The sequence below is a fragment of the Anabrus simplex genome, chromosome 8 (genome assembly GCF_040414725.1).
Source record: "Anabrus simplex isolate iqAnaSimp1 chromosome 8, ASM4041472v1, whole genome shotgun sequence".
In the NCBI taxonomy this organism is placed as follows: Eukaryota; Metazoa; Arthropoda; class Insecta; order Orthoptera; family Tettigoniidae; genus Anabrus; species Anabrus simplex.
Window position 1 is genome coordinate 117,654,915 of NC_090272.1, and position 23,423 is coordinate 117,678,337.

The following is a 23,423-nucleotide window of genomic DNA, read 5'->3' on the forward strand; positions in this document are numbered from 1 at the left end:
AAACCTGTCTGTCTACATGCAGCTGCTGTATGGAGTGACTGACACGTGAGTGCATGTGAAGGTAAGACGAGACTGTCCGTAAGAAATATCGCCCAACCAGCTAGACCACGTAACTGGCCGTCGGCTGTGAAGTAACATTTTTTACGAGTAGTATTACAACGCACCGACACAGATAGGTCTTATGGCGACGATGGGACAGGAATTGTCTAGGAGTGGCAAGAAAGCAGCTGTGGCCTTTATTAAGGTACAGCCCCAGCATTTGCCTGGTGTGAAAATTGGAAATCACGGAGAACCATCTTCAGGGCTGCCGACAATGGGGTTCGAACCCACTATCTCCCGAATACTGGATATTGGCCCAATTTAAGTGATTGCAGCTATCGAGCTCGCTGTGAAGAGAACAAAGACTTGCCGTACAATGGCTGCACCAGGCTAGAAATAGCCACACGAAATTATTATTATTATTATTATTATTATTATTATTATTATTATTATTATTATTATTATTATACATGCATACTTCACCATCATAGACCGTTATGCCTTTCAGCGTTCAGTCTGCAAGCCTCTGTGAATTTACTAAATTTCGCCACATTCCTCTATTTGCAACTAGTGCAGTGGCTTCCATTATTCTCCTAGGTAACCTATCTTCCTCCATTCTCCTCACATTACCTCATCACCGAAGCCGGTTTACACATACAGCTTCATCCATTGAGTTAATTCCTATCTTAGCCCTTATCTCCTCATTCCGAATGCCCTACTGCCATTGTTCCCATCTGTTTTTTTCTAGTTGCTTTACGTCGCACCGACACAGATAGGTCTTATGGTGACGATGGGACAGGAAATGGCTAGGAATGGGAAGGAAGCGGCCGTGGCCTTAATTAAGGTACAGCCCCATCATTTGCCTGGTGTGAAAATGGGAAACCACGGAAAACCATTTTCAGGGCTGCCGATATTGGGTTCGAACCTACTATCTCCCGAATACTGGATACTGACCGCAATTAAGCGACTGCAGCGATCGAGCTCGGTTCCCATCTATTTGTACCACCAACCATTCTCACTCCTTTCATGTCCGTTACTTCTAAGTTTCACTGGGCTCGTTGGCCGTGCGGTTTGGGGCGCACAGCTGTCAGCTCGCATGCGGGAGATAGTGAGTTCGAACCCCACTGTCGGCAGCCCTGAAGATGGTTTTCCGAAGTTTCCCATTTTCATACCAGGCAAATGTTGGGGCTGTGCCTTAATTAAGGCCACGGCCGCTTCCTTCCCATTCCTAGGCCTTTCCTGTCCCCTCGTCGCCATGACCTACCTGTGTCGGTGCGACGTAAAGCAAACAGCAACAAAATACTTCTAATTTTATTATTATTATTACGATTATTACTATTATTATGATTATTATTAGGGGTTGCCTAGATGGGGCAGTGAAGGCGTGTCCGTTTCACTCGAAAGGATATGGGTTTCATTTCCCGTCAGGAAGCCCAACAATTTAAGAGAAGAGATTTTCACTTCTGAAGCGTCACATGTTCCTGAGGTTCAATTAGCCTCCACCAAAATTGAGTACCAGGTTAATTCTTTGGAGGAAATGGTAGCCGGGCACAGAGCTAACGAGTTCCGAGTCTGGCATTGCCTTCCTCTCTTCCATGGACCTTCATGGCCTGAATGGACATGGCTTTGCATTTTATTAGTAACTAGCTGTAGTACCCGGCTTTGCCCGGATAGTTTTTGAATGTTTACCTTTAATATTTATATTACCAGTTAGTTAAGTGTGAAGTGAATGCTTATAGAATTCTTTTTGAGATGTTGATTTTACGACTTGTGTAGTTTTAGAGTTATTTAGATGTATCTGATTTCAAGTTTTAGATTACTTAATTATCGAGTAAACACTAATCTCGGTCATTTTATACTATTTACTTTTAAGCCCTTCTCAGCTCCTGCCTCGATGGAGACTGAACGTGGACTTAAACGCTATCCACAGCGTCAGAGGTCGTATCAGCGACACATAAACAATGGATTTCGACATTAATATTGGTTATTTACCTCATTTTTGCACGTTAGCCCCTCTCAATCCCCAACACCAGCGCTGGGCTAGGTGTATCTGACCTACACAGTAATGTTTTCTATATAGTAAGTCATGTGTATACCAAGTTTGATTGAGAGATATGCTAGAACATTCACACATACATCCTTAAACTCTGTCCATTTGGATGTTTTCAATTTTTTGCCAGTTCTCATCCGCCTGCCGAGTAGGACTGAGTTTTATCTTAAACGGCATCCAGAGTGTTACAGATCATTTCAACGACCCCGAAAACTATGGATTAGACTCAAATTTCGGTCGTTTTCGATTAATTTTTACATTTCACCCCTACTTTAGAGGTTAGGAGTCTCTTACCCCTAAGGTATATTTTTCCAGACAGTAGGTCCAGTGTACACACATGCGTCCATTCTCCCGGTCATTTTCGAAATTTTGTTTTTCACTTTTTCTCACCGCTATGCGAAAGGAGGCAGAAATTGGACTTCCAAAAAAATTGGAGCGTTACTATTCATCTCAGCGATCCTGAAAAGAATGGATTCGACACTATTTTCGATTATTTCTACATCTCATCCCGTCGTAGGTGTGCTAGGGTTGTCATACCTCCACGCACTTTGTCTCCTGATAATAAGTCATAAGCGACCAAGTTTGTTTGAAATTGTTCCCGTAGTCCCGAAACGTATGGATTCAACACTAATATCGGACATTTTCAGTCTTAATTACATTTCGTCCCCTTATCTAAGGCTTCTAGGGGTGTCTTTCCCCTCAGTATTTTTTCAGGTAGTAGGTAATATTTGTATTAAGTTCTGCTGACAGTTATACTGGAACGTACAAAAAACATCCTTAATCTCGGTCATTTGTATATTTTCTGTTCTTGACTCCTTCTCACCCGCCTGGCAATTGTGGATCAACTTAGACTTAAACGACAACCGGAGTGTCATTCCTCATTTCAGCGACCCCTAAAACCATGGATGTGACATTATTTTCGATTATTTTATATCTAACTTCCCCTAACCCCCACCACAAAGGGGCCTGAATTTGGACTTTAAAAGTCCAGAGTGCCACTATTCATCTCAGCGACCCAGAAAACTGTGGATTCGATACTATTCCCGATTATTTATATATATACTCACCCCTCGTCCCCCGCCCCAAAGGGGACTGAACGTGGACTTTAAAAAGATCAGAAGTGTTATTATTCATCTCAGCGACCCCGAAAACTATGGATTTGACACTATTTTCGATGATTTATATATATCAGACCCCTCGCCCGCCCCCCCCCCCGCCCCTAAGGGCACCTGGGGTGTCTTACCCTCACGTGGTTTGTCTCATGATACTAAAATTCCGGACTGCCGTTATTCATCTCAGGGACCCTAAAAACTGTGGATTCGACACTAATTACGATTATTTTATATATCACTCCCCCTTGGCCCCCACCCTAAAGGGGGCTGAACTTGGAATTAAAAAATTCCCGGGATGTCACTGTTCATCTAAGCGACCCTGAAAAGTGTGGATTCGACACTATTTTCGATTACTTGTATATATCACTCCCCCCTCGCCCTCACAACAAAGGGGGCTGAACTTGGACTTTAAAAAAATCGGAGTGTCACTATTCTTCTCAGTGACCCCGAAAAGTATGGATTCGACACTATTTTCGTTTATTTTTATATATGACCCCCTTACCCCTCGCCCCTAAGGGTTCCTGGGGTGTCTTATCCCCACGTGGTTTGTCTCCTGATACAAAAAATCCGGAGTGTCGCTATTCACTATGGCGACCCCGAAAACTATGTATTCGACACTATTTTCGATTATTTGTATCTTTCACTCCCCCCTCGCCCCCACCCGAAATGGTCTGAACTTGGACTTGAAAGAAAACTGGAGTGTCACTATTCATCTCAGCGACCCGAAAAGTATGTATTCAACACTACTTTCGATGATTTTTATATCTCACGCCCCCCGCCCCCCGCCCTTAAGGGTTCCTGGGGTGTCCTATTCCCGCGTGGTTTGTCTCCCGATACTAAAATTCCGGAGTGTTACTATTCACCTCGGCGACCCCGAAAAATATATATTCGACACTAAATACGATTATTTTTATATCTCACCCCCTTGCTCCCCACCCAAGAGGGGGTTGAACTTGGACTTAAAAAAATCCCGGCGTGTCACTATTCATCTAAGCGACCCCGAAAGTACGCATTCACACTACTGTCGATGATTTTTATATCTTACCCCTTCGCCCCTAAGGGTTCCTGGGGTGCCCTACCCCCACGTGTTTTGTCTACTGATAGTAAAATCTGGAGTGTCACTATTCATCTCAGTGACCCCGAAGAGTACTCGATACTCTTTTCGATTATTTTTATATATCACTCCCCCCCTTGCCCCCCACCCTAAAGGGGGCTGAACATGGAATTTAAAAATTCCCGGGATGTCACTATTCATCTAAGCGACCACGAAAAGTATGGATTCGACACTATTTTCGATTATGTGCATATATCACTCCCTCCTGAACCCCCCACCCCAAAGGTGGCTGGACTTGGACTTTAAAAACATTCGGAGTATCACTATTCATCTCAGCGACCCCGAAAAATATGGATTCGACACTATTTTCGTAATGTTTATATATGACCACCTCGCCCCCGCCCCTAATGGTTCCTGGGGTGTCTTACCCCCACGTGGTTTGTTTCCTGATACTAAAAATCCGAAGTGTCGCTATTCACTTTGGCGACCCCGAAAACTATGTATTCGACACTATTTTCGATTATTTGTATATTGTACCCCCCTCGCCCCCACCCCAAAGGGACTGAACTTGGCCTTTTAAAAAATTCGGAGTGTTACTATTCATCTCAGCGACCCCGAAAAGTATGGATTCGACACTATTTTCATTTATTTTTATATATGACACCCTCGCCCCCCGCCCCCCGCCCCCAGGGGTGTTTGGGATGTCTTACCCCCACGCGGTTTTTCTCCTGATACCAAGTCATAAGTGTATCCAATTTGGTTCAAATCGCTCCAATGGTTTAGGAGGAGATGTGGTACAAACCCACCCACCCAGCCACCCACATACATACAATGACATATATATATATATATATATATATATATATATATATTGTTTTGTACATTTTAATGTGAAACATTTTCTGTAGGTATATCAGTAATTGTTTGCTCTGTACGGCTTCTGGATGAAAGGTCAGCGTACTGGACTTCGGTTCAGGCGGCCCCGGGTTCGATTCCCGATTATGCTGGGAATTTAACTGAATACGGTTATATCTTCTGGCTCGGTGAATGTGTGTTTGTGTTCAACTTAATACGCGTACTGTGCTGGGACTGGTACGGCCCCGCGTCAGCACCGGGTTCGATTCTCGGCCGGGTCAGGGTTTTTAATTGTACATGTTTAATATCGCTGGCATGGGGACTGGGTGTTTGTGTCGTCCTTAATGTTCCTTTCCTCACATTCAACACTTTACACTTCCGAAATTTCCAAATACACGCAGGTTCATAACATATGGTGCAAAGTAGGAGCAAAATATCTTCTTAGGTTGACGCCCCGAATAAAAAGCATTTTAAAAAAATACTGGGACTGTGTCTTAAGTAAGGCTATGGTAGCTTCCTTCCTAGTTTCAGCCCTATCCTGTCTTAAAACTAAATACTAAGGAAATGTTTCTTCCACGAATTTTAAGTGTTAACCCTGCTGTTAAGGAGGCTAACACATAATTTAACAAAATGGCTGTCTCATCAAGAAATGTCAACTCCAACAAACTGTTAATCCTTGTGTTAAATTTTAACAGCTGTTAAAATTTCAGCTGTAAGGTTGAAGCTTTACTGCTGTATGAAGACTATTTATAAACTGAAGAAAGCAAAGGACGACCCATGCTAATAAAAAAAAACCGGCTGTTAATAGTTGCCAGAATAAAGCTTGCATGAAATAAATTTCATTTTGGTTCCGTATTGACAATTATCTATATACACTGACTGACAGAGCAAATGCAACACCAAGAAGGAGTGGTTCGAAAGGGATGAAAGTTGGGAAAAAAACAGAGACGGCACGGACGAATAATTGATGTTTATTTGAAACCGATATGCAGGTTACACAATGCGCACGGCATCGACTCAGTAGGATGTAGGACCACCGCGAGCGGCGATGCACGCAGAAACACGTCGAGGTACAGAGTCAATAAGAGTGCGGATGGTGTCCTGAGGGATGGTTCTCCATTCTCTGTCAACCATTTGCCACAGTTGGTCGTCCGTACGAGGCTGGGGCAGAGTTTGCAAACGGCGTCCAATGAGATCCCACACGTGTTCGATTGGTGAGAGATCCGGAGAGTACGCTGGCCACGGAAGCATCTGTACACCTAGTAGAGCCTGTTGGGAGATGCGAGCAGTGTGTGGGCGGGCATTATCCTGCTGAAACAGAGCATTGGGCAGCCCCTGAAGGTACGGGAGTGCCACCGGCCGCAGCACATGCTGCACGTAGCGGTGGGCATTTAACGTGCCTTGAATACGCACTAGAGGTGACGTGGAATCATACGCAATAGCGCCCCAAACCATGCTGCCGCGTTGTCTAGCGGTAGGGCGCTCCACAGTTACTGCCGGATTTGACCTTTCTCCACGCCGATGCCACACTCGTCTGCGGTGACTATCACTGACAGAACAGAAGCGTGACTCATCGGAGAACACGACGTTCCGCCATTCCCTCATCCAAGTCGCTCTAGCCCGGCACCATGCCAGGCGTGCACGTCTATGCTGTGGAGTCAATGGTAGTCTTCTGAGCGGACGCCGGGAGTGCAGGCCTCCTTCAACCAATCGACGGGAAATTGTTCTGGTCGATATTGGAACAGCCAGGGTGTCTTGCACATGCTGAAGAATGGCGGTTGACGTGGCGTGCGGGGCTGCCACCGCTTGGCGGCGGATGCGCCGATCCTCGCGTGCTGACGTCACTCGGGCTGCGCCTGGACCCCTCGCACGTGCCACATGTCCCTGCGCCAACCATCTTCGCCACAGTCGCTGCACCGTGGATACATCCCTATGGGTATCGGCTGCGATTTGACGAAGCGACCAACCTGTACTTCTCAGCCCGATCACCATACCCCTCTGCTGGAAATGCCTCCGTTGACGGCGGCCTGGAATTCTTAGCTATACACGTGTCCTGTGGCACACGACAACACGTTCTACAATGACTGTTGGCTGAGAAATCACGGTACGAAGTGGGCCATTCGCCAACGCCGTGTCCCATTTATCGTTCGCTAAGTGCGCAGCACAGCGGCGCATTTCACATCATGAGCATACCTCAGTGACGTCAGGCTACCCTGCAATTGGCATAAAGTTCTGACCACTCCTTCTTGGTGTTGCATTTGCTCTGTCAGTCAGTGTATATAAAATAACTTGTCCTGACTGACTGACTGACTGACTGGGTGATTCATCATCGCCGAGCCAAAACTACTGGAAATAAAGAGATGAAATTTTGGGGATATATTCATATTAAGACGTAGGTGCTCGCTAAGAGAGGATTTTTGGATATTCCTTCGCTAAGGGGGTGAAAACGGCGGTGAAATTTTTAAAATGAGTTGCTCTATATCTCAAAACTTTAAAAGTTTACAGATGTAAAAATTGGTATTTAGAATCTTCTTTAAAAATAAGGAAACACGTATTTTTTTGTTTTCAGAAAATCCCAATAGGAGGGGTTAAAAAGGGTGAAAATGGGGGAAAACGGGTTGAATGCCTTTAATCAGGATACCGGTACCTATATCTCAGAAACTGAAGATATTATAGACCTGAAAATTGGTACTTTTAATCTCTTTTAAAAATAAAGAAACACGTAATTTTTTGTTTTTGGAAAATCCAATTAATGGGAGGGTGAAAAGGGGGTGAATTTTTAAAATGAGTGAATCTATATCTCCAAACTTTTAAAGTTTGCAGATGTAAAAATTGGTATTTATAACCGTCATTAAAAATAAAGGAACACGTATTCTTTTGTTTTCGGAAAATCGCAATAGGAGGAGTGAAAAGGGGCTAAAAATTGGTTGAATGCCTTTAATGAGGCTACTTATATATCAGAAACTGAAGATATTACAGACCTGAAAATTGGTGTTTGGGATCTCCGTTAAAAATAAAGAAACACCTATTTTTTGTTTCTGGAAAATCCAATTTAGGGGGGGGGGTTGAAAAGGGAGTAATATTTTAAAATGAGTGTATCTATCTCAAAATTTTTAAAGGTTATATATGTGATAATTGGTATTTAGAATCCCCTTTAAAAATAAATAAACACACATATTTTTTCGTTTTTGGAAAATCCAAATATTGGGGGGTAAAAAGTGGGGAGGGTAAATTTTTTAAAATGAGTGTGTATACATCTTAAAACTTTAAAATTTACAGATGTAAAAATTGGTAGTTAGAATCTCCTCTAAAAATAAAAACGTATTTTTTGTTTCCTGTAAATCCCAATAGGAGGGGTGTAAAAGTGTGAAAAATGGGTTAAATGCCTTTAATGAGGATACATATATCTCAGAAACGAAAGATATTACAGAACTGTAAATTTGTACATGGGATCTCCTTTAAAAATAAAGAAATACGTATTTTTTAGTTTTGGAAAATCCAATTAATGGCGGTCAAACAGGAGTGACAAATTGGGTGAATTTTTGAAAGACTATATCTACAGAACATCTTGGAAACGTAAAATGTTACAGACGTAAAAAGTGGGTGTTTGTAATCTCCTGTAAATCTAAAGAAACATAGGTGATTTGTGTTTGGAAACTCCACTTAAGGGGAACTCAAAAGGGGTGAAATTTTAAAATGAGAATTTTTACAGTTTATCTCAAAAAACTTAACATGTTACAGAAGTGAAAAATGGTATTTTTTTATCTCTATTAAACATAAAGAAACGTGTATTTTTAGCTTTCGGAAATACCACTTGGGTGGAGGGGGGGGGTAAAAGTGACTGAAAATGGTGTTGAATTCTTTTAATTAGGCTACTGATATCTCAAAAATGAAGATGTTACAGACGTGAAATTTGATATTTGCAATCTGCTTTAAAAATAAAGAAACACGTATTCTCGGAAAATCCAATGAAGGGGGGGGGGGTTGAAAGAATTGAAAAATTAATTGAATTAATTGAATGAGAATACATACATTTAATAAAAACTAAAGTTGTTACAGATGTGAAAATTCGTATTTGGATCGTCTTTAAAAACAAAGAAAAACGCGTTTTTGGGGGAAACCATCTTGGAGGGCGGGAGTGTAATTGAGTTGAATTCCTTTCATGAGGACACATAAATCAAAAACTGAAGAAGTTAGAGTCGTGATAATTGGTATTTAGAAGATCCTTTACTATTAAAGAAACAAGTATTTTTTGCGCGAAAATTCACTTAGGGGGGGGGGGGGAGTAGTGTGAAATGAAGTGAAAAAAGTAAATTATTTTTGTGGGGATACTTATATCTCAAAACTGAAGGTAATAGACGTGAACATTGGTGTTTGAAATCTTCTTTAAACATAAGAAACAAACCTTCTTTTAATTTTTTTTAAGGGGGTGCCTGTAAATAAACTTAACGACGGTGGGGTTTAGAAGGAGGTGAGACCAATTGATTTTACTGTTCTTAATGTACTTATAAGGATCCTCGGCGGCGCGCCGGCCTCTCACAGCTGGGTTCCGTGGTTCAAATCCCGTTCACTCCATGTGACATTCGTGCTGGACAAAACGGAGGCGGGACAGGTTTTTCTCCGGATACTCCGGTTTTCCTGTCATCATCCATTCCAGCAACACATAATAATAATAATAATAATAATAATAATAATAATAATAATAATAATAATAATAATAATAATAATAATAATAATAATAATGTTCCGGACCGTCGTCAAATGTGCGGACCGCGCTGGAAACGGCTCCTGGACGGGTAATGACTAAGAATGCAGTCCGGCTGCGGGTTCAGTGCCTTCTAGGCACCCAATATGACACCACGCCGGATCTCCTGAAGGATTTTATCCATATTAAAAATGATTATAGGAAAAGATGGCAAAGATTTACGGACCCAACTGACCGGGAGGAATACCTGAGCCTAGCCCGGGAAGTACGAAATCGACTGCTGGAAAAGAAGGTTGAAAAATGGGAGGAACCATGCCGTAATCTAATAGAAAACGAGTCAGATCGGGAATTTTGGTGGGTTCTCGCAGAAAACGAGTCAGACCGCAAATTTCGGCGGATTATATATCTAAAACAATAAGCATTCTATTATAAATTTCAGTATAATACCGTAGCGAAGCACGGGTATCTTGCTAGTGTTATATAAGTTAAATACTAGTATACTGGTTCCATCTAGTCAATATCTATAAGTTATAAAAACACCAAAGTAGAACAGCGGTAAATGTTTTGGCCATATTAGGCCATCTTCAGCTGTCTAGAAATAACTTAACCTTAAAATTAATGTATTGAAAGTTGCGAAACATGAGTAAAATTTACATTCATATGATATACTTTTAAATTAGAACAGGTGTATGCTGAAACATCAGTAGATGAAAGAGTCGCTTGATGTAGTAAGATGAAGTTAATACGAGTCCGACACTGAACAGTTATACGTTATAAATTATAATGATGATGTTACTAAAAGTTTCTTCTGTTTCTTAAAATTTGTTTCTCGTAAAAATAGCTGCATTCGATTAAGTTCGACCAGTATCCAGCATTTGGAAGATAGTGGGTTCGAACCCCATTGTCGGCAGCCGTGATGATGGTTTTCCGTGGTTTCCTATTTTCAAACCAGGCAAATGCTGGGGCTGTACCTTAATTAAGGTCACGGTCGCTTCCTTCCCACTCCTAGCACTCCCAGTTATTATCGCGACATAAGACATATCTGTGTCGGTGCGATATAAAGCAACTTGAAAAAAATCAACTTTCAATACATTAATTTTATGTTAAAGTTATTTCTAGACAGCTGAAGATGGCCTAATTCATTTTTCAAGCACATTCGCATACTTTCAAATTAAATCTATAACAATATTTGTCTCGCATACATCATAAGGACGCTTTTGTTGCCTTTTGCTTGATATGTTTATGTCTTAGCGGTCTCCGCTAACCATAACCTTTAATAATGTCAACCATGTGTGATAAAATACTATTTAAACATACTGCAAGGAGCACTTTATTTAAGAAACAAAAGACGCACTGCCAAAAGCGTTCAGAAATTTCACGGAAATGTGTTAATTTGTCTTTAACAAATTGTTTCGTAAACAATGCTGGAAATGTGTTCGTGAAAGAGGGTACTTATAACCGAAGTGTTAAATTAATAACAATAGTTACTTAACATTTATTAAGAACAATGTAACAAAGAGTTGAAGAGGTATCATAAAAATCTACTATTATTTCACTGCATTTTGAAGCATTTTAAAATTTTTTTTGGTGGATTAACGTCGTGCTATCACATGGAATGTTTTCGGTGACGGAACGGTAGGAAAGGTTTAGGAGTGGGAAGGTAGCGGCCGTGGCCTTAATTAAGCTACATCTTTATAATTTGTCTGGTGTGAAAATGGAAAACACAGAGAATTAATCTTCAGGGCTGCCGACGGTGTGAATCAACTTCACCATCTCCCGAATGCAAGCTCACAACAAGGCGACTCGAACCGCATGGCCAACTCGCTTGGTACATCATGATGCTCAGTTCAAGACCCAGCATACAAACAGTCAACTTGACCTGCTGAGCGAGTTGGCTACTCGTTTTGGGATATGGTGGGTTTCAATCCCACCGTCGGCAGCCTTGCAGATAGCTTTCCGAGGTTTCCCATTTTTACATCTGGAAAATGCTTAATTTAGGCTACGGCCGTTACTTTCCCAATTGTAGCCCTTTTCCATACTTTCGTCGCCATGAACCTTCGAAACCACTTCTTCTTCTTCTACTACTACTACTGCTCTTCCCACACCTGTGGGGTCGCGGGTGCGAACTGTGTCGCACATGAGGACTTGGCCCTGTTTTACGGCCGGATGCTGACGCCAACCTTATGTTGAAGGATGTAATCACTACCGGTATTGCATGTTTCTGTGTTGGTTGGTGGTGTAGTGTGTTGTCTGAATATAAACAAACAGGAATACTCGGTCCCCGAGCCAGAAGAATTAATCAAGCGAGATTAAATTTCCCGAACCGGCCGGGAATCGAACCCGGGACCGTCTGAACCAAAGGCCTCAACGCTGACCATTCAGCGTATGAGTCGGACAACCTTCGAAACCACTATTACGGGAAAATTGACTTAACTCCCAGACATGACACTGGCTATCTGGTATGTATATAAGTAACACTTTTACATGCACTGGAAAAACTTATCGTCGCTGCACCCAGAAAAACCACTATGTGATCATATTTCAGCGTAAAACTACGACCAGAAAGGTTCTGTCATCTAAGGTTCAGTACTGCATGAACTATATCAACGAATATTCCTTCTGAGTGGTACATGTGCTGCGGGTCAGTATTCCTCCCCTCAACATTGTCACAGGACGGTCTCTCGAGGAGCAACGACGTTATGATATCGTCGTTGCGCCAGCGAAAACCGCTAAGTGATAAATAGTTTTGGAAAAATGCCGACCCGCAACACACATAATATGAAGAGCGAGAATTTCTTGACAGAACCTTACCGGCCAAAGTCCTAAACTGAAATATTTCACGTAGTGGTATCTAGAGGCGCAACGATGGTATGTTTTAATGTTGAAAATATATCTTAGCAGACAAAGTGGGGGTCCCCATACTACCATAAACATAAGCAATTTCTTCAATTCTGCCGAAAGCTGAAGAGCTAAAGGGCCCGTACAGGTTTCACATTTTGACTCTTGGATAGATCTATCAACTAAAAATCAAATTTCGAAAAATCACTTCCGGTATAAATTCAGTTCCGGAGAAACGGCCTAAATCACTCCTTTTTTTACTCGTTTTCTTTGTAATTCAAATCCTAGCCAAATTAACTTGTTTAAATAACTCTTTCTGCAATGTGTTCCTTGGTTCAATATCCTCAGGAGATTTTTACTTTTGAAAAACGTCCACACCGAATGTAGTTATAAGGCCTTAAGTGAAACTCTGCATTGACTCACATTAGCGCTTGTAGTAGCAGAAAAAAGGAAAACTGCTAATCTAATCGACCGGATAACGATGATTAAGAAAAAGATTGTAAATCTTCTATATATATAAAATAGCTTGTCCTGACTGACTGACTGATTCATCATCGCCGAGCCAAAACTACTGGACATAAAGAAATGAAATTTTGGGGACATATTCACATTATGATGTAGGTGCTCGCTAAGAGAGGATTTTTGGATATTCCTACGGTAGGGGGGGTGAAAAGGGGGGTGAAATTTTAAAATGAGTGTATCTATATCTCAAAACTTTAAAAGTTTATAGATGTAAAAATTGGTATTTAGAATCTTCTTTAAAAATAAGGAAACACGTATTTTTTCTTTTTCAGAAAATCCCAATAGGAGGGGTGAAAAAGGGTGAAAATGGGGGAAAATGGGTTGAATGCCTTTAATCAGGATACCGGTACTTATATATCAGAAACCGAAGATATTACAGACCTCAAAATTGGTACTTTTGATCTCTTTTAAAAATAAAGAAACACGTATTTTTTTGTTTTTGGAAAATCCAATTAATGGCAGGGTGAAAAGGGGGTGAATGTTTAAAACGAGTGAATCTATATCTCGAAACTTTTAAAGTTTGCTGATGTAAAAATTGGTATTTAGAATCTTCATTAAAAATAAAGAAACACGTATTTTTTTGTTTTCGGAAAATCGCAATAGGAGGAGTGAAAAGGGGTGAAAATGGGTTGAATGCCTTTAATGAGGATACTTATATCTCAGAAACTGAAGATATTACAGACCTGAAAATTGGTGTTTGGGATCTCCTTTAAAAATAAAGTAGCACCTATTTTTTGGTTTCTGGAAAACCCAATTAAGGGGGGGGAAAGGGGGGTAATATTTTAAAACGAGTGTATCTATATCTCAAAACTTTTAAAGGTTATAGATGTAAAAATTGGTATTTAGAATCTTCATTAAAAATAAAGAAACACGCATTTTTTTGTTTTCGGAAAATCACAATAGGAATCGTGAAAAGGAGTGAAAAATTGGTTGAATGCCTTTAATGAGGCTACTTATATTTCAGAACCTGAAGATATTACAGACCTGAAAATTGGTGTCTGGGATCTTCTTTAAAAATAAAGACACACGTATTTTTTTGTTTGTGGAAAATCCAATTATGGGGGGGGGTGAAAAGGGGGTGATTTTTTTAAATGAGTGTATCTATATCTCAAAACTTTTAAAGTTTATAGATGTAAAAATTGGTAATTAGAATCTCCTTTAAAAATAAAGAAAGACGTATTCTTTTGTTTTCGGAAAATCCCCATAGGAAGGGTGTAAAAGGGTGAAAAATGGGTTGAATGCCTTTAATGAGGCTACTTATATTTCAGAACCTGAAGATATTACAGACCTGAAAATTGGTATTTTGGATCTACTTTAAAAGTAAAGAAACACGTATTTTTTTCGTTTTTGGACAATCCAAATATTGGGGGGTGAAAAGGGGGGGTGAATTTTTTAAAATGAGTGCGTCTACATCTTAAAACTTTAAAATTTACAGATGTAAAAATTGGTAGTTAGAATCTCCTCTAAAAATAAAGGAACACGTATTTTTTTATTTCCTGTAAATCCTAATAGGAGGGGTTTAAAAGGGGTGAAAAATGGGTTGAATGCCTTTAATGGGGATACATATATCTCAGAAACGAAAGATATTACAGAACTGAAAATGTGTATATGGGATCTCCTTTAAAAATAAAGAAACACGTAATTCTTAGTTTTTGGGAAATCCAATTAATGGCGGTTAAACAGGAGTGACAAATTGGGGTGAAATTTTTGAAAGACTATATCTACAGAATATCTTGGAAACGTAAAATGTTGCAGACGTAAAAAGTGGGTGTTTGGAATCTCCTGTAAATGTAAATAAACATGGGTGATTTGTTTATGGAAACTCCACGTAAGGGGAACTCAAAAGGGGTGAGATTTTAAAATGAGAATTTTTACAGTATATCTAAAAAAACTTAACATGTTACAGAAGTGAAGGTATTTTTTATCTCTATTAAACATAAAGAAACGTGTGTTTTTAGTTTTCGGAAATACCACTTGGGTGGAGGGGGGTGGTAAAAGTGACTGAAAATGGTGTTGAATTCTTTTAATTAGGCTACTGATATCACAAAAATGAAGACGTTACAGACGTGAAATTTGATATTTGCAATCTGCTTTAAAAGTAAAGATACACGTATTCTCGGAAAATCCAATGAAGGGGCGGTGGGGGGGGGGGGGGGAAGAATTGAAAAATTAATTGGCTTAATTGTATGAGAATACATACATCTAATAAAAACTAAAGTTGTTACAGACGTGAAAATTCGTATTTGGATCTCCATTAAGAACAAAGAAAAGCGCGTTTTGGTGGGGAAACCATCTTGGAAGGCGGGAGTGTAAAGGAGTTGAATTCCTTTCATGAGGACACATAAATCAAAAACTGAAGAGGTTAGAGTGGTGATAATTGGTATTTAAGAAGATCCTTTACTATTAAAGAAACAAGTATTTTTGCGGGAAAATTCACTTGGGGGGGGGGGGGAGTATTGTGATATGAAGTGCAGAAAGTAAATTATTTTTATTGGGATACTTATATCTCAAAACTGAAGGTAATAGACGTGAACATTGGTGTTTGGAATCTCCCTTAAACATAAAGAAACAAGCATTCTTTTAATTTGGGGGGGGGGGGGGGGTGGCGGTAAATAAACTTAACGGCGGTGGGGTGTAGAAGGAGGTGAGACCAATTGATTTTAGCTGTTATTAATGTACTTATAAGGACCCTCCGTTGCTCAGGTGGCAGCGCGCCGGCCTCTCACAGCTGGGTTCCGTGGTTCAAATCCCGGTCACTCCATGTGACATTCGTGCTGGACAAAACGGTGGCGGGACAGGTTTTTCTCCGGATACTCAGGTTTTTCCTGTCATCAGCCATTCCAGCAACACATAATAGTAATAATAATAATAATAATAATAATAATAATAATAATAATCCGGACCGTCGTCAAATGTGCGGACCGCGCTGGAAACGGCTCCTGGACGGGTAATGACTAAGAATGCAGTCCGGCCGCGGGTTCAGTGCCGCCAAGGCACTCAATATGACACCACGCCGGATCTCCTGAAGGATTTTATCCATATTAAAAATGATTATATGAAAAGATGGCAAAGATTTACGGGCCCAACTGACCGGGAGGAATACCTGAGCCTAACCCGGGAAGTACGAAAACGATTGCTGGAAAGGAAGATTTAAAAATGGGAGGAAACGTGCTGTAAAATAATAGAAAACCAGTCAGATCGGGAATTTTGGTGGATTCTCGCAGAAAACGAGTCAGATCGCGAATTTCGGCGGATTATATATCTAAAACAATAAGCATTCAATTATAAATTTCAGTATAATACCGTAGCGAAGCACGGGTATCTTGCTAGTTTTAGGAATAAAATAATGAAGAATATATACTCATACTTTATTATAATTTAACTGCTACACCCGACTACGTTTCGCAGTGTCTCAATGATTTTCATCTCCGATGAAAGAGATTTGGAGAAGTGTATGGTTATTTTAAATGCCGGCGTAATTGCTCCACTATAACGTTAGCACCGAATGAAGTCATCTCAAGACAGGAATTATTATTTGCTATGTTTTTAAGGAAACGTTTTGAATCATTATTAATTCCATTTAACAAACTTTTCAGTGGTACTTTGGCTGCTAAAGTTCAGGTAGCTTCTCCTTTCCGTTCGTGCAGCACATACCCGGGGTTTCTGTTTTAAATTTTATCGCTGTGCAGTGCGGACAAACTTTATCCATTTTTCCGAATGAACGACTTTGCATGGAATTTTTTACTGAATATCTGGTTCGTATGGAAAAGCAGTTCGATGATATGACGCTCGATCATTCAGATATTTTAACTGCATACGTCTTCGCTGTTGATCTAATATTCTCGGCGTTTTTGAGACCATTGTCTTCTTCTTCTCCTTCTGCTTCTCGATTCATAAATCTCGTACTATGGCTGGAGGAAACACAGACGACGTTCGTATATTTTTAGAGTTTTGTGAGCACAGGACGTATTTATCATACAGCTACCTATCCAATTTCGTTCGGAAAGACAGCCTAAATACGCGCGTATTAGAATACAAAGTTGTATCAAAATTTCTAGTCAATCAACCGACTACTTTTAGATTTTTGCGATCACAAACATACGCAAACAAACTTTTACATAATAAAGATTTACCTAAAATCGTAGCTCATATCTCTAGGATGCTTCGAACATTCGGTTGCTTGGCCGAAAAGCTACAAGTGTGGATTTTGACATTAGTTGCACCGTAAGTAACTACAGTATGACAGTTATGTTAGATTCAAATTTCAACATTATTCAGAAGAACTTAGGGATATTAAATTTGACATAGTAAAAAATACAATAATAACCTTGCTCGTTTCTTAAATATCAACTGTGTTTTTGGAAATTTGATCCAGTGAACCTAACTGTAGCCGGTGGTGAGAAGTTCATAACGTGGATGTGATGCTAAATTCTGTAAAGTCGCCATTGCAAAAACTAAGACATTTTCGAAGAAATAAAGGAAATACTTGTGTTTCTCTTGTGAATGTATGTAAAAATTTTAAAATCGCCATTGCAAGAACTTAGACATTTTCGTAGAAGTCAATTCAATATTTTTTGTTGTGAATTTATGTAAAAACATTAATAAGAATTTTCAGGAATCACAAGAAAGACAGTTAATTATATTTAAGCATTACGAGTGTTGGAAGAAAGACATGGTATTGGAGATCTCCTGTAGTTGTGCTTACTGTAACTTGCAATCTGGAAAACAAAATTTTGTATCACCCTGTATTTGCCACGTGGAGGCTTCGATCACGAAATCGCTGCGTTTTGCAATCGAAACCTCTAGAATGTGTTGTCTATATGCCCATATATGGAAATTCAGTTTAATTGGTCGGAATAACGAACTTTATCATTGGTGAAAATTTCGGGTCTAATTGTACTAAGCTTCCCTGATTGGCTGTTTGCGTGTTTCTCAATTTACGGCCTTTGGCTCCTCGTTAAGAGCAGGGCTCTTGTCCGCGTCTTTGGTTTTCGTACGTCTTCACGGTCGGACGCACCTTGAGGGTGGTCCGGTCAGCGGTTCCAGTCTTCTTGAATGTTAAATTAATATGTAAATTTATTTGTTTCGGAGTTTACCATAGACCCTGGTGTTCGCCATTTTTGTTTTGTAATGCCTTAGCTCGTCAGCTAGGCATATCCTTTGTTTTGGAGGCAATTCCCTTTTATTAACCTATTTAATTGTGTAACGTAAAATTTAATTTTCCTTCCGCGCTTGCCTCCCGTAGTCCCGTATCAATTTAGTGTACGCCTGTTGAGCTATGTGTATCTCACTGATGCATATTACTTGAGGACAGCAACTCTAAAGGCCTCTGCATTAAATTTTAAATTCCTTCATTTTCTTTATAAACTATATGTAATAATCTGTAAGCTCATTTCCTATTTGCCTTGTAAGATTATTGTAAATTTTTTATTCCCTGTTAAATTTTCTTTGTGAATTTCATTACCGAAGTTATGCTCACCTTCTTAAATGTAATCATAATATTTTATTACAATTTTGGTTTTCTGAATAACCATCGACATGAACCTCGTGGTTCGATTCATCTTGTTTCTTTATTGATCATGTTACCTTTTTAATTGCTGTTATTCTACCATGTTAAAATTTCTTTTATTGTTAGTAAATGTAAACTGAAGGGTAAACGCTCTCACGTCTTTTTCCCTACAATGTCACGTAGTTGTCATGTTGGTAATCCTGCTTATCATTGCTTCTAGACATGTGTATGTTTTTGAAACTTGAAATGTTTTTATCGGTGTCTTATCGGCTGGCATATGTTCCTTCAAGTTTGTTACTTTGATTGCTACCTTGTTTTATATGTACTAAGATTTATGTGACCAGCTGTAAGGGGGGGGGGGGTTACATTAATTACTAGAGGTGAGCATCTATTCAACTGCACCACGGCACTTGGCCAGCCACAATCAGCGGCTATAGGAAAAATTATTTTGTAATGGTTTTATATTCTGTTACATTATTCCTCCTTTCCTCGTGAGCTTCACAGGCTTATAGCTATAATTGCAGCAAGACCTTGTTCTGACAGCGGGAGGTCAACAGAGTTGTGATTTGACGCTTCCTTATCTGCAGGTCGTTACTGACGAATTGCAGCAGAGATGGCGCTGGGTCGTAAACACACGTTGTTACGGGAACCGTACCGGACATTATCTCGCGTGCTCGTTCCGCTACGGGCCATACCACAGGAAGATAAGCGCGATAACAACGGATTTGTCAGCTCTATTAGTTCCAAGTACGACATCAAACCGTTACCAACAGGCTTGGCTGTATCTGCTCCTTCCATGGCAATCAATAGACACAGCAAAGGATCCTGTTTCGTTGGAATTCAAGGCGTATCTGGTCACAAGTGTTGTTGTTGTTGTTCTTGTTGTTTAGTGCTAATTCTTATTAAAGGGAGTGGGATACTAACCGTCAAAATTTTTACCTTTTCAATTTTCATCTCACAAGGAAATTTGTATTGGCACCATACAATGGACTATAGCACCGGAACGGACGCTCAACGGACTGTCAGTGCCAGTTGGATGAGGTGGCGACAAGCTACAGATGTTCTCTGTGAGACTAAAATGCCTGTCTAACTCAAATATCAAATTTACAACACCATGGTGAGCCTGCACTGCTGCATGCGGCAGAATGTTGATCCATTACCAGGAAATAGGAACAAAGTTCCGTGTAGCAGAAATGACACAGCAGAAACGTAAGTATAGGAAAGCTGATTGGGAAGAAGGGCCGTGGCCTTAATTATGGTACAGCCCCATCATTTGTCTGGTATGAAAATGGGAAACCACGGAAGACTGTAGTCAGGGCTGTCGACGGTGGAATTTCAACCCACCATCTCTCGAATGCAAACTCACAGCCGCGCGACCTTAACTGCACGGCCAACTCGCTAGGTCCGACTAATTTGAATCGTTTTCAGTGCGCACTAGGTGAGGCCCAACAACGGATTGTCAGTTTATGTACACGACTCGAGATATAATGTGAATGCTCAATTATTATCTATCAAGCCCACTGAAATCAATACACCAAACAAAACGGAGGGTAACACTTTCAGATATTTAATTGCAGGGACTGGCTGAACACGAAGTGATGTTACTAGCATCGCTCACGCCTCAGTTACTTTCATATTGTCACAGCCAAATATGATGATGATGATGATGATAATTATTATAATTGCGGTTCTTAAAATATGGGACGGAGTGTGCTTATTGGTGACTTATGATGCCCATTTACCTGAATTATTATTACTATTATTATTATTATTATTATTATTATTATTATTATTATTATTATTATTATTATTGTTACCGTGTTTTAGTGGTAGGTAGAGGTGAAAGAAGGTGCGGGCGTGAACGGGTCTCAAACTACGGAATCAAAGTTAATGTAAAATTTAACAAGGTTATATTTTCTTTTCAAAAACAAAGAAATAACAAGCATGGCAGGTACAAAGTAGCAAGTCCAAAGGGTAGTTACAATATTTACAGGATTTGGGCTTCGCGCCCTGACTTCACAATGCTTGGGCAATCAGCTCAGTTTTACCCCAAACACAAGTTTCAACAGAGGGGCAGAAAACCCCATTCATGCCTAGGAGTCCTTGCTCCAAATTACACTGAAAAGCCTCCACGAGGCATACAACACTCAATTTTCAAAAGAGCCACACGCTCTCAACTTTAAGCCTCTCAAAGGCCACACCAAACTCCACCTTCGAGTTGTCCTCACTGGACATAGACACAGGGGTAAAATACCCAACCTACTGAGGTCTATTAAATGAAAAGGGGCAATTACATGACCTCTAAAATAACAATTTGAGAGGAGGCGATCTGCACTCCTAATACACTTGTTTTTTAAAACCTAATCTGGCTCTAGGCCACTAATGCAAGGGCTAATCCCATACTACAGAGGTGACTTTAGAAAAGAGCAATTTGTTTTACGTTAACGAAGAATAGGTTGAGAAAATAAGTTCACCTCAAAACAATGTGAGTGGGAGCTCGAGAGGGTTAGCACTCTCTATCCCAATATGCAGCTTTAAAAGAGAATAGATGAAAAGATTGGTTACATTTTAGGAAAAGGTTACATGGTGGAAACGCTTCGAACCCGCTCCGAGAGTTAAACTGCCCTGGTGTTGAACAGCTGGAGAAGAAAGAGGCGCTTCCCGCCCCCTGCTATGTACTTTACACACTGAAAGATGGAACAGAAGTGGCCCGGAGACCCAAAAATCAGCAGTTTAAATACTCTCGCGGAAGGTTCTAGGCGTCTTAGGGAAGAGAACACCCGCCCACAATCACTTTATTGGCTAGGGTACAGAAACATATCCAAGTTGGGGGAAGATACATCGGATTGGTCGGAAATTACTAAAAGAAATTCGGGATTGGATAAATCTAAAACAAGGGGAAAAAGAGGGGTATACAGCCAACTTAAACAATAACAGAAAGAAATTTAACAAGAAACAAACTTTTGAAATAAGAACTTCTCCAAAAAAATAGTTCTTTCACTCCGCACTAGGGTGCACTATTGTTAATCTTCAGTAGTGTCCTCTAGAAGAGAAGGTTCACACTTCTTACTACAAGCAAAACAAAAATACGTCGAAAATGACACAGTTCAAAAACTCCAAAATTTCCAGGTAGAGACATCTTCTGAGAAACTTGAAAATTAATACTGTCCATAAAGTTCAGACTTCCTCCAGCAGAGGAGTTTCAACAGGCGCACATTTTAAATTAGCGGTGTGGAGGTGTACCGCCCGGTACAATTATTATTATTATTATTATTATTATTATTATTATTATTATTATTATTATTATTATTATTATTATTGAACAGTGCAAGCCCCCTGGCTCAGGCGGCAGCGCGCCGGCCTCTCACCGCTGGGGTCCGTGGTTCAAATCCCGGTCACTCCATGTGAGATTTGTGCCGGACGAAACGGAGGCGGGACAGGTTTTTCTTCGGGTACTCCGGTTTTCCCTGTCGTCTTTCATTCCAGCAACACTCTCCAATATCATTTCATTTCATCTGTCATTCATTAATCATTGCCCCAGAAGAGTGCGACAGGCTTCGGTAGCCGGCACAATTCCTACCCTCGCCGCTAGATGGGGTCTTCATTCATTCCATTCCTGACCCGGTCGAATGACTGAAAACAGGCTGTGGATTTTCATGTTCATTATTATTGAACAGTCATACGGTAAGGTGACAACTGGCAACCTATGTGTTCATTAACTGACAATTGGAGCCGAGGCTGAACACTGGTTGCATCGTGAACAGATTCGCCATCGGTAGTTGCAGATAGCTGAAGTGTCAGTGAAGGAGTGTACTAGCGAACTGAGGAGTGAGCATACGTCTTTCTCGAGCTCATAATAGGCTTCTTTGTGTTTTCCGTCTTTACCCTTTACAAATGAGTAAAATATTTGCATGATCACAGAAGAGCCCAAGACCTTTCGTGAAAATAATACGCGTCGTAGGCGAAGAACTTAAATGACAGTAAAACATACATTTTAAAATAATTATCCGGGAGATAGTAGGTTCGAATCCCACTATCGGCAGCCCTGAAAATGGTTTTCCGTGGTTTCCCATTTTCACACCAGGCAAATGCTGGGGCTGTACCTTAATTAAGGCCACGGCAGATTCCTTCCAACTCCTAGGCCTTTCCTATCCCATCGTCGCCATAAGACCTATCTGTGTCGGTGCGACGTAAAGCCCCTAGCAAAAAAAATTATTTATACTGAATAAGTTTTGAGATATAGACTCCGAAATCATATACTAAATGAGTCGCCAGACAACTAGATGGTGTTTCATTCGACAGAAAAATATACTGTACTTACATGACATAGATACCCATGACGTGGTGGTGGTAGGTGATGTCCACACCGACACCGCACAGCACTAAGGACAAAGAAAAAAAACAAGAACATTAAATAAATGTGGTGAGTACATGAATGGTGACTGAAATAAATGTATGTAATGTACAGGATAAGTGTGAAAGACATACTGATATGCTGGTAGATTAAGACAACATAATTGCTAATTCCTTAAAATATTAATATTTGTTCCAAAAGTCATTTCTATATCGTATTCGGCAAACAAGAGGTCGAAAATGGGTTCATTTGTCAGTCAATCGATCTGTTACGTCATCACGAGGAAAAGGGTTGAACGTGATATTATGGAGAACAATAATCTGTGTTGAAACAAAGAGAGGTTTAAGTGATAGTTTAGACAAAGGTCTAAAGTTTCATTGTCAGT

The 23,423-nt window shown here is 40.3% G+C and overlaps 1 protein-coding gene across 1 annotated transcript in view; it reads right to left on the bottom strand.

Annotated features, from left to right (window-relative positions):
• The window catches only part of LOC136879330 (transmembrane protein 72), a 510,648-nt gene extending 487,586 nt beyond the window's left edge, over positions 1–23,062 (bottom strand). Inside the window, exon 1 of the mRNA XM_068228982.1 lies at positions 23,006–23,062. Within this exon, the coding sequence (XP_068085083.1) occupies positions 23,006–23,022 (17 nt within the window). The 5' untranslated portion in view covers positions 23,023–23,062. The remainder of the gene's footprint in view (positions 1–23,005) is intronic.
• Between the last annotated feature and the right edge of the window lie 361 nt (positions 23,063–23,423).